A 12838-nucleotide genomic window follows, 5' to 3' on the forward strand; every position below is an offset into this window, starting at 1 on the left:
GCTCCCGATCCGGATACTAGGGCTCTCGTGAGAACCAGGCTTCAGTTTTCAAATGCGTAGATGATGCCTTCTTAGTGACGTCATTATGTTTTACCTGCGTAGTACAATCAAGAGCTCCATATTAATAGTAATTTATTATTATTTAAATTTGTTAATTGATTTAAGCTGAAAACCAAGGTTATTCCAAACAGCGAACATCATTTTTTTAAGCCATGTTTATACCCAGCCAGTGACCTTTCAAGCTTGGCCTTGAGGCTTTAGTCTAAATGAGGCTCTAGGGGGGGGGGGGGCGCTTATATTCAAGGGAGGCGTTTATTTAAAGTGGGGCGTTTATGCAAATAAATATGATATATACAGTATATAATCCAAATAAAAATCTAGATTCCAAACATTTTCTTGCTGATGTATTTGTTTTATCTTCTTTTTAGTACTCTTTGTGGCTGTCAACAGACTTTGGAAGGACATGGACCAGAATAAAGAATTTTGTGCATAGTTTCCGATGGGGGGAAAAGACACAAAATGACTTTAATATTTATTTCGCTGTAGATCGAAATATGATGGCAGATGGTATGTACTTAGGTTTGTCATTCATATGCTGGGGGAGAGATCAATAATATATGTACTCTTATGAAAATGAGAAAATTCTTTTTTTGAGTAGGGGGAGGAGAGGTGGGTGGGGTGACAGAAAAGTGCATTTTATATTTTCTTCAAAATGGTGGAAAATAAAAGACATAATTCTCGTTATTAATGTTTTATATTTTATACACTTATTTTCAATTATATATTTTTATATTTCATTTCACCACATTTCTTTGAAGTTTTAAAAATGGAAATTTTCATTTCAATTTCAGAAAACGCTTTTGATTTGGTTTTAAAGCGTGGTCGTGTATCACAAGAAAAAAAATACCTGGGTAAGTATTGTGTAGTATTGTTGCAGTGGAAGTATGTGGCGCAGTGGTAAGGCGTCAGCCGTCTAATAAATTCTGGGGGGTTCGATTCTAAAGTGTGGAAAATTATTTGAGCTCGTGTGCTGGAAAATTATGGATTACGCTTACAAGGAACTGAGTATATGTTCAATAAGCGTAATAGTGGGATGCTCATAATGGCTTTTTGTTGCATATAACATATTAGTAACAAACTAATTAATTTGCAATTTTAACAATTTTAAAAGAAATAAAATGTTTATATTTCAGATTAAATTCATAATTTTATTTACCAAAATTTAAGAATTATGTTTAATATTTCTGTTTAAAATTGTATTTGAAGTTATAACTTATTTTAAACCTAGATACTGTATAAAGGAAACTTATATTTTTCTTACAAAAGAAAACATTGAACAATATGTAATAAATAAAATCAGACATAATCTGATATATTAGGTAACTTACTTCATATTTTTACAATAATGATCTTACTAATTTTTTTTATGCTTGCTAAAAGATGATAAAGATCTGCAAACAAATGTGTTTACCTTTGGTGTGCAGGACAAGTTTTTGTTTGCATCTGTAAAGAGTGATGAGGTAAGTAATGTGCACCTGCTATATGTTGTGCTTTGAACAATACTGTAAATGGCCTTTATTTTCATAAGCCCTTTATTTTCACGGCCCTATATTTTTGCAATATTACAATTTGAAATATTTTGTGATGGGGGGACCGATGTCCATGATGGAAAAAAAAGTGGGCATGGTCGTGCGTCGCTTAAAAGTTCTTGAAAGTTGAAGCCCCCTAAAATATTTGACAATTTAGAGGTTCCAAAGGCTTATTTAAATGCGTTTGGAATCTAGTACTAATATGAAGAAAATTATATACATTTTTTTCCCCGACGAATTGTGGTTTTTCTCCCCGGGGGGGTCGGCTCTCCCCGACTTTCTAAAAATGGAGAAAAATATAAAATAAAATTTGAAATATATAATCTGAAAGTCCCATTTTAGGCCATCTAGAAAAATCATATATTTTGTTACCTCTGCCCCAACCATAATGAGACTGAGATGGATCTAGATAATCCATCTTTGAAATTCCCATCTATTTTGAATTCCTAAATCTGTCACTGCAATTCCGTGCTGTGTATTTTGCTTGTGTCCTTTATCTATACTTCTTCTTTCCACCCAGGTGTATAGATTGAATCTTGATCTTGGTTAAGCTGACTACTGTACTATTTTGCCTTTATGGCAGAAACGCTTATGTAATTGGGCCAAATAAGCAGGGAACAAAGCGCTATACAGGCAACAATTCATAAGTATTTTTTATTATTGTTATTTTTTTTGTCATTGTTGTTATTATGTCGTTTTTTACAGAGTGGTAGTCGCAAGCTAATGGTGTCCACAGATGATGGAAATTCATGGAACAAAGCTCAGTTGCCAGATATTAAACAAGACATGGTAAGATCAATTTATGTAACATGAAATTAAAAACCTAACAATACAGTTCAGCTATCATAGACTGACCACAACTAGAATTGCATACAGCTCAAAATCGAAGCATTCAAATTGTGCTTGAGGTTTTTCTGTTCAATCATATACTGAACTAGATGTGTTTTTTTCACTAAAATACTCTATAAAAATACTCAGCTGATATATACATTGGAAAGTAGATGACAATTTAAGTGTAGCCACCTTTATATTAAGTACATGCATACCAACTAATTTAATTTTGTCTTTAAATCTATAAATCTTTAGTTTTACTCTGTGCTGGATTCAACTGAAGGCATGATCTTTGTGCATGTGGATAAAGCTGGAAGTGAGTATAAGAATAAAGGTTCACCTGTATTCAACTGTGTCTACCTGTAACCACCTGTATTCACCTGTATGCACCTGTATTCACTTGCTTGTCAGGTTCTATTATATAAGATTTTGAGTCTTCTTTTGCCCACCAAAACTCATCAAATACCAAAGTTATTAGTAAATGTTGCAGCAAATTAAATTATTTGTTGTATAGCTGATTTCCATACTGCTGACAGCTTTTTGTGCAACGCTGATTGGCCAGTTGAATAAAATTCCAGAAATGAAGATGAATGAAATTAAACGAAATAAGCGCACCTTTAAAATGTGTAATATTTTATGGGTAAGTTTGAACCCAATCCAGACTAACACATTTTTTTTGACAAAAAAACAGTTGTATGCCCATATAGGCAAGTTGTGCCTGTATATGATTATGTGATGTCATCATCACCATATTTAGGCATGTCACATGTTTTTGTCAACAGAAATTTGATAGTGTGGACAGGACTTAAGTTAAAGTAACCAAACTAAAATTCAAAGTTCTTGAATTTGAATCCTTATGTGACAAAATTTTCTTTAAACTTACTTAAAATTTTACTGAGTATAGAAACTTTTCTATTATCTGGATTTTATTGTGTGTTTTTTTTTTAACAGACAATGGATATGGTGAGATTTACACATCTGATGCTGATGGGATAGTTTTCTCCATTTCACTGGAACGACATTTAGTAAGATATATGTTTTTTTATTTTGTTAAACCAATATATTGTAGTTTTTTTCTGAAAACGTGCCATTTAAAGCTTTGTCTGAACCATCGAATTTTATGTGACAAATTTGTATGATATGCCCATATATGGGCATAATGATGTCATATTATATCCAAATATGGGCATATCATATTTATTTGTCACATAAAATTTGATTGTGTTGATAGAGCTTAAGGCTTTTGATAATAATAATAATAACAAAATTTATTGCATCCTTTAATATTTTATTGTAGTATAATAATAATAATAATAATAATAATAATGATAATAATAATGATAATATGTCGGTATTGAAGTCTTGGGGCGCTTTTCCACATTACTCCAGCCCTGGGAATGATGCTTATGGAGGGAATATTTACATACTTTGCCACATGAAATACATAAATGCATTTTGCACTCGAACCTAGGTACCCACTCCTGGGTGGAGAGAGATAATGTTGATAAAATGCCTTACGCAAGGTCACAAGTGAATTGCACAGCAACGGTTTCAATCCCCTGCCTTAAGTTTAAGAATCCCAGCAGCAAGTGTTACACCAACCACTTTCAGAAATTGCTTATTACTTTTTTGATTATATTTGAGAAAAACGTACAGTATATATCCGTATCGGGATTCGAACCCACAACCTTCCGATTACCATTTTATTAATATTATCCTTGTTTATCGGTAGTATCCCAATGGTGGAGATGTGACCGACTTTTATCGTGTAGAATCGATTCGTGGTGTGTACTTAGCAAGTCAGATTTTGGAAGATCAAACTGTTCGTACAAAGATTACTTTCAACCGTGGTGCAGAATGGGGAAATGTCAAAATACAATCAGGAAACCACTGTGAGGGAAATGATGAGGTAGGTTTTCAAATTCAATGTTAGTCTGAGAGTAGTACCATAACCATAACATCAGAATGTAACAAAATTGTATACTGTACTAGGAAAGCTGTAAAACGTTCACTGTACATAGTAGCATAGTAAATCCACATGCTCACTGATCTTAATTTTAACATGTATTGTTTTTGCCATTTTACAGAATTGCTATCTACAGATCCACAATAAATTCTCCCAGACTCAAGGTGTTAACACCCCGATGGGGCCCCTGAGCAACCCCAATGCTGTGGGACTAATCCTAGTCCATGGTAGGTTAACCTATGTGTTGATATGTTAACTTAATGGTCATAAGATGATACAGATATTGTTGGTGCTATTTAATTGTGACATTAATGGCAGATGTGAGGCTAATTGATTATATTTGGCTTTTTGATGTAGATAATAACAATGTGTCATACTGTGTTAAATGGGATCATGATATTGTTATCATTCATCATTATTGAATCAATAACATCATCATTGAATCATTTTCATCATCATTATCATCATCAGAATTTAATTATTATCATTGAATCATTAAATTATGTTTTTCATCAGATTCTTCATCATCATCTACATAATTATCATTATTGTCATCATCATCACCATTTTCATCATCATCAGCATCATCGTTATCATTATCATCGTCATCATTATCATCACTACTATTATCATCGTCGTCATTATTATCATCAACATCATTATTATCACCATTTAATCACATCATCATTGTCATTATCATATTGTTCATCATCACCATTGTAATCAACATCCTTACCCTAATCAACATTATGATAAAGTGGTTCTAATTTCCATTGAACTTTCATCCAACTGTTATTTGCCCGTATTGTTACCATTACCAATTGATTGTTATTGTAATGTTATGTTACTGATGTTAATGATATTACAAACATTTTTATTACTTTTATTATTGATGCTGTAGCTTTGTAATTATTATAATTAATTACTTATTTGCTTATGCAAAACACAGGTCATCCTGGACTTGAACTGCATTCCACTTTGCCGGATGTTTACATAACTGAGGATGGCGGATATAGTTGGCGCAAAGTACTGGATGGACCTCATTTTTATGCCATCACCAACTACGGAGCTTTGCTTGTGGCTATCCCACAGTCTGATGCATCCACTAATGTTATCAAGTAATTTTATTACTTCAGTAGTAGCATTACCTATCATTATCATCGTCGTCATCATTTTCATCATCATCTATTTGTTTATTTATTTGCCGCATTCCTATCATCATCTTAGATCATTATCATAATCATTGTCACCACCATCATTTTCATAATATAATTATCATTATCATTATCCTCATCATTATCATGAACATTATTATTATCATTATCCTCATCATTATCATCAACATTATCATCATCAATATTCAAATAGTGTCATTTGGTTTGTTTATAGCTGTAGAACTGCTTTATCAACAATATACCAAGCACAAATGATGTAAACTTACTGCAAGGTTTCATTGAGTGTTCACATGACTTCTTCAGGCTATGTGAGCTTACATCTATTGGGCATATTTGGCTGGTTAATTTTGTTGACTATGATTTTTCTTTTGAGTATTATTTTCATTTGAGTGGTTCATAAAATAGACTTTGTTGACAACGAAAATTAACCAGAGTGCGTTAATCATCGTTAAATTATCGACGTGACCAAAACAAACATGGCTGATTGGTTAGTTTAGTAAAATTTGTGTTATAATAATTTAGATTAAATATCAGAATATAAAAAGTATAATATTTATCCATATGAAGTAAAAAAATAATTGTAGGCTAACAGAATTCAAAAACTGGATGAAAACAATTTTTTACAAAAAATCCCATACTGCCACAACAAGCCGAAGCAGCCTTGATTACCCAGTGTGCATTGCAGAAACTATGCAGCCATTTCGTTTTGTCGAGTGTTTACCAGTTTTCTATTCGACTGGTCATCTTTGTTGAGTAGAATTTTACTACTGCGCAGGTGGCATGGTTTTACGAAAAATGACCAGTTGAATACGGCCATTGTTTTGGGCATTGTGTGAACAACGCCCTCTGGTGCCAGCGCGTTTCCTGACAAAGTCTTGTTAATAACAGCGACAAACTTGGCAGTAAGTTTTTCATCCTGGCAACTACAGCTGAGGAACTTCAGAAGCCTAAGCATTTTGCGCTACATGGTTACCGTGTGTGCGTGGCACGCTCTATTTGCTACTAGCTAGCTGCTCAGGCTAGGCTAGGCCACTGGAAGTCCCCTACTGAGTTGTGAGACGTTGGTGGTGCTGTTTCAGAATAGACCAAATGAAGTGGTGTATATAGTTGTATTTTTTATAGACAAGTCAATAAAATGTATGTGGAATTCAAGCATAACTAACACAATATTTTTTATATACTTTTTTTTTGTAGGTATTCTGTAGATGCGGGTCAGTGCTGGTATAATTTTGTTTTCCATTCAGAACCAATAGCTGTGACGGGGCTTCTACCAGAACCCAATTTCAAGTCACTAAATGTAAGCATCTGGGGCTACAATACAGACACTAGGATCTGGATGGCCTTCAGTATAGACTTTGGTGTAATCTTAGAGAAAACATGTAAGTACCAAGTACCAACAGTCGTTTGTGGAACTTCGTTAATTGTGTTAATTTTCTCTAGCTATGAGAGGCAGGCAATTTAATTACCCCGCTGAAGCTCCACTCACGTTATATGTGAGGGTAACTCTCCAATGAGAACATTTAAGACCAAACCTTTTTGTTTTGGATACGTCAGTTTGGTTCTTAAATCATTCCTCGATACCTTGATCTAGTTGGGGACGTACTAATGCTTGGTTTGTTTAAGCTTGATGTATTTGGAACAGGGTCCTAGATTCTTTATGTTGTCAAATTATTGAGGAAGTATGAAGTGGGGTTTGTGAACTGATGAGTACTAACCCCGGTATTCTTAAAACGAACTTTAGTCGTAGTTCGAGCTAAAACTTTAAAATTACGTCATTTCGTATTCTTAAAACAAACTTCGACTAGCACTACGACTAAATGACGTGAACCTCGACTAAAATAACACCTCCGCAGGCCGATTTTTTTAGTCAGCCTAGGGTCAGGCTAAATCGCAGACTTGAAATATTTACCTGATTAAAAACGTGTTTTTTGTAACTCACGATAAAGTGAAACGAATAAAAACGATTGCATACGCAGGTTGTTTTTTTGTTTGCTCGCTTGACCATTCATTCGCAGAAAACATTGAGTTTTATAGATGTACTGCTAAACCACATGCTTCAGGAAACAATGGTGGAGTTTAGCTGTTGCATGCTGGCTAAGGTGCTTGGCTTGTAATCCCAGCGTCCTTTCAAGGTTTTTCTCATTACAAAAACAACTCCACTTTCTAAGCCAAGGCTAAACTCTGTCCGCACCGGTCTGAAATTTCCACATATTTGTGGCGGCGGGTGTGCTAATTGGCCAAAAATAAAATTTTCTTTTTATTCGAAATCATCAATATTTGCTGTTTGCAAGCGGGTTCACTAAACAAGGTATAAAAAAGTGTCTTGCCTTATTGAGAGAACTAATGAGAGAATTATGGCTATAATATGGTTACCTCGAGTCCATTGATGCCTACTTTCCTATTAGGTCATCATTCTGGGAACAATTGACATAGCCCTGTCTACACTTCAAAACTCTATTTGACAAATACCTGTGAATTATCCATATATGGGTATAAAATGACACTATCATACCCATATATAGGCAAATTATGCAAATTTGTCACAAATATGTGGATACTATGAATAGGGCCTTACTTACATAAAAATATTTTAGGACCCATTGTTGTAGTTATGTTTTTTTTTTTATGCATTTTAGTGACTTTGGCTTTAGACGTAAGAATGAAGGTAATGGACCTTGTGAGCTTGATCCAGATTTTGAGGGCCTAGAAATTGATATTTGTATCAACCATGAAGAAGAGAAAGAAATAAGCAAAGGGTATGATTGCGTTTACAAAACTTTATATGCTCAAAACACTTTATATGCTCAAAATTAAACAAAGTAAATTTAACAAATTAACAGACTTTAAAGATTTATTTGTAATTCTATTTAACAGAGTTAATTGCACAAAAAAATGGTTTTATTCATCATTTAGCTCTTACTTATAATACATTAGGGACCTTTAGATTGCACGATGACGGTAGGACGTGGAACGTAGTGACGTCACTAAGAGTGGTCTGTTCATGCGAGAACGGTAACTTCTCCTTGTCGCATATATTCTAGGATGCAATTTGGCCAAATCTACGTATGCAGAAGACAATAGTACGCCCGGTAGAATGGTCACACATGAGTGATTCCGAACAAAACAAAAGCTCCCTAATGTAACATTAAGTTCCTGCCATTGATTTATTCCATCAAGACTTAAATCCATTTAAAACCAGTTTATTACATTTGCGTACATTTACTTTACTGATGTGCTTGCGCTGGGACTGGGCATGTGTTTTTTGTTTTCATTTTATTGTTGTTGTGTCTTGGACCTTGTTTCTTTTTTTTTTTTTTATTGGGCGTTTTTCTATTTATATCTATTATATATTTATGTGTATGTAAACAAATTTGTTATTGGCATTTAATTGCTGTTGGATGTGGTTTTCGAAATAATAAATAAATAATAAATAAAAGAATTATTATTGTGTGTGTTTCTCATACTGTATTAATTGTAACTTATAATCATATTTTGTAAGGTTTTGTAAATTATTCTTGTATTTTTTATCTGTTAATAAAATCAATTACCTATTTTGACTTTAATTATTTGTAAATATTATAATAATTCTATTTTTCTAAGACTTTTAGACATCAGGTGGTTTTAGTCACCTTTAATCTATATTAATCATATCATTAATATTTGTTTTAGGTACCGATTGATTCCTGGTGACAAATGCCAGGGTGGCTTTCATCCTCCACGGAACCTTGAGGATGTCCACCAACACTGCGATGAAATAAATTTATCAAGTAGACGTGTAAGTATATTCATTCATATTTATTGTTGTAAAATAATTCTCTTAACACATGCGTATATGAGAAAGGACTTATTTTGGGGACTGGGGATATTTGCCAGAAGACCAACTTAGTACTCAAGTCTAGAGAATGGACACACACCCAAAAATTATTTTTAAAACATTTGCATTTTTCTTGGGTAATGTAGACCATCTTGAACCAAAATCTCCAGATAGAGCTAAACACCCCTCACCTTTCCCCTTCCTATGATTATTATAATTACACAAATTATTATTTTATACAAATTTAAGAATAGTAGTAATATGAAGAAGTCATCTAAGAATCATGATAATGCTATGTAATATATGTATACAAATTGGCCTGTCATTAATTTTGAAAGGAGCAAAGAAATGTGTTATTAGGTGACTGGGTCAGTACTAAAATTATGCAAAATTTATCTCTTTTAAATTACTTAAATGTAAATTGTAACAATTTTGTACAATGCCTGTTATTTTTGCTAGAAAGTTCAGTAATTACAGGGGCAGATTTAGTGGGGGAGGTCAGCCGGCTCGGCCCTTCCTTCTGAAATTTGAAAAAAAGAAAGAAAAATACTTATTGATCGCCCAAAATGCCTCAGAGGTTATTTCTGGGCATAGAGAAAACAAAAAATTTCTGGGGGAATGCCCGGAGCCCCTAGAGTACTGTTGTCTCTCAATTACCCCCACCCCTTCTCCCCCCCCCTTTTGGACATCTCTGGAACTGCCCCAGATTTGTTTTTGAAAATAGTTATACAATCCATATTTTTTCCTTCAACAGCCTAAACATTCCGGTTTCAAAGTCTTCATTGCACTGGCATTGCTTTGCACTGTCTTTGTATGTCTTGTTTTTATCTACCGGAGACACACGTTCAGGCTTCCATGTTTTAAGACCAGGTAAAGTATTCAATTTATTCTTTTGTAATTCTAAATGTTGATAAGTAAATCTGTGCAGTTTTTATAGTCTTGTACTCAACTGGACAAACTGATAAGAGGCAATTTTTTTCTATTACGCCCTTAGTTGCACCTGGCCCCTTCTTGTCAGCCCCTCTCTTCATTTTTGTGCTCTGTCTTTTTTTATTGAGCTTAATTATTATGCTTCTGTGGTAAAAATTAGTTTGTTTTTTTTTAAATAAAAATATGAAATTTGTCTATAAAATTACTGAAATATTTATCCCCATGCACCACAGAATGTCTAACATCCTGTGACTATTAGGGTTCTTAAAAAGTGGTGGGTCTTTAAAAATGGCAGTAGAAAGGCAGGATAATCAGACACAATGAACATAGTTGGGGGTGGGGGTTGGGGTTGAGGAGGATGTCTAACAACATATAGGTGACTGGGACCTTAAATACTGAATTTTATTTAATATAATTTATATATTTCTGTATTATAGGAATATTACATATCGTTACTCGGAACTGTCTAGTAAAGATGAGTTAGACAACGAATTGGACAAAGCCCTCAACATTGATGAAGAATCTCATGTATACCATGACGAGTCAGATGATGTAAGTGTTTCAAAAGGATGGTATACCCAGGTGTAGGGTAGATATCATTATCATCATCATCATCATCTTTTAAAGTCTGTTTTTCCCGCATGTGAGGGTTAGGCTGTTGCGAGGCTGTACAATTAGGTGTAAGGTGGGTGTGCCCTGCGAGGGCAGTTAGTACAGACAGCGGCAACTTCCGGATTGGGGTTTAACCTGCAAAGAAGACATGTTTTAGATATAAATATAAACATACATAAAACCTGTGCCAATGATAATAAGCAGCAGATTTCTAACACACAACTTAACTCAATGTTTTGCAGCACCTAATATTCCAACAACAGTTTTTAATCCAAGTATTGACTGGGTCCGAACTTGCTTAACTTGATATGTTGTTTTGAAGCATTGTCATATTTTTTTCTCGATTACCATCTTTCTATAATTCTCATGTTTTAAAGAATGGCGATATCAATATTTTTTATAATAGTCTTGGTATTTTTAAGAATCTTTACGTAACATATCCATGCAAAATTGATATTTTTAGTTATACATATTACGTAACATATCCATGCAAAATTGATATTTTTAGTTATACATATATTTTTATATTTTGTCCATCCTGTAAGTGGCAATATATTGCTAAAAAAATTTTTAAAAATAAAAGAATATAGATAAAAATAAAAATAAAAGTAAACTAAATAAAAATAAATAAAAATAAAATTAAAATTAAAATTTAAAAAACTAAATAAAAATAAATTAAATAAAAATTTCAATTTAAAAAAAACTAAATAAAAATAAATAAAAATAAAATAAATAATAAAATAAATGATAAATAAAAAATGAATTACATTTTACTTAATAATATTGATTGTAATTTTTCTTGCTTTGCAGGATATGCTAACGTAAAGAGGATATTAAAGGAAGACGGTCTCTGTGATGCCAATGACAAGATTATTTAGATGCTTTCTTCCTTTTATCCAAGTCACAATTATACCGTTATGTAAGATTGTACCTGAGAAAATTTGATTTTATTTAGTATTAAAACAGTATTTATTGATTTGGTTTATATTTGTTCCTATATGTAGATTTTTGTTGGGAGGTGAAAGCAATCAGAGGTTTTAAAATTCCTTATTATTATCAATAGCATTGTCATCTTTATCATCATTATTGTCATCGCCATCATCATTATTAGGATTGTTATATTTATCATCTTTATCATCATCATCATCTTTATCTTTATAATCATCTACATCATCATCATCTGTATCATTATCATTTTATCATTGCCAGCATCATCATCATCATAATTTGTTATAAGATTAATTATTTCAATTGTCAAATTAGTTTACTTTATTTAGTGGCTGACTGGTAAAAGTAAAACAAAACATGTACAGCTCTACTAATTGCATTTGAAAAGAAAATATATTAAGAATAATTCTGTAAATTAATTACACTTCTTGCTGCAATATCACCTTGTTGCCTAACATACATTTTTGCTTGGAGATATCAAACTAACTTTATATTTGAAAGTGCATTTATCACAATTAAAGTCCCATTCCCGGCAAAATTTCACTAAAAACTGACTTTTTTTAGAAAATATTCATTTGCATTACTCCAATTATTATAAATCATGGAAAAATATTGGCATGAATTTTAGTTTTACGCAAAAGAATAAAAAAAATGAGAAATACAGACTATTTCTCCTGTCTCTTATACACATCTAGATGTGTATAAGAGACAGAAGTCATGCAGGCCTTGTATAAACTGGCCTTATGATACATATATAGATTAAATCCTTAAACGACGTGTACACTAGCCAATTTCGTGTCTTGAAAAAGAATGAGGAAGTTGCATGGTTGTGTGGCCGCTTGTGCTTGGCTCCAGGAGTCGACTGTTCTATAATTTTTCGAGGGGTGATCTCATGTTTAGTGATATGTTGGTTTATCCAGGTAAGTATTCAAGAAATAGACAGCTAAAGCTTTCAGGGGGTTACACCCTCTGG

At 33.0% G+C, this 12838-nt stretch overlaps 1 protein-coding gene across 1 annotated transcript in view; it reads left to right on the plus strand.

Annotated features, from left to right (window-relative positions):
- Positions 1-12513, plus strand: part of LOC117106758 (sortilin-like) — a 20873-nt gene extending 8360 nt beyond the window's left edge. Inside the window, exons 9-23 of the mRNA XM_033248181.1 lie at positions 429-567; positions 852-911; positions 1441-1520; positions 2295-2378; positions 2676-2736; positions 3372-3445; positions 4153-4329; positions 4508-4613; positions 5336-5504; positions 6756-7022; positions 8171-8317; positions 9231-9336; positions 10130-10245; positions 10743-10857; positions 11728-12513. Coding sequence (XP_033104072.1) covers positions 429-567; positions 852-911; positions 1441-1520; positions 2295-2378; positions 2676-2736; positions 3372-3445; positions 4153-4329; positions 4508-4613; positions 5336-5504; positions 6756-7022; positions 8171-8317; positions 9231-9336; positions 10130-10245; positions 10743-10857; positions 11728-11742 — 1716 coding nt within the window. The 3' untranslated portion in view covers positions 11743-12513. The remainder of the gene's footprint in view (positions 1-428; positions 568-851; positions 912-1440; positions 1521-2294; positions 2379-2675; positions 2737-3371; positions 3446-4152; positions 4330-4507; positions 4614-5335; positions 5505-6755; positions 7023-8170; positions 8318-9230; positions 9337-10129; positions 10246-10742; positions 10858-11727) is intronic.
- Positions 12514-12838: the final 325 nt, after the last annotated feature.

This window comes from Anneissia japonica, unplaced genomic scaffold, assembly GCF_011630105.1.
Source record: "Anneissia japonica isolate Jap-2015-1 unplaced genomic scaffold, ASM1163010v1 scaffold287739_len226637_cov155, whole genome shotgun sequence".
Lineage (NCBI taxonomy): Eukaryota > Metazoa > Echinodermata > Crinoidea > Comatulida > Comatulidae > Anneissia > Anneissia japonica.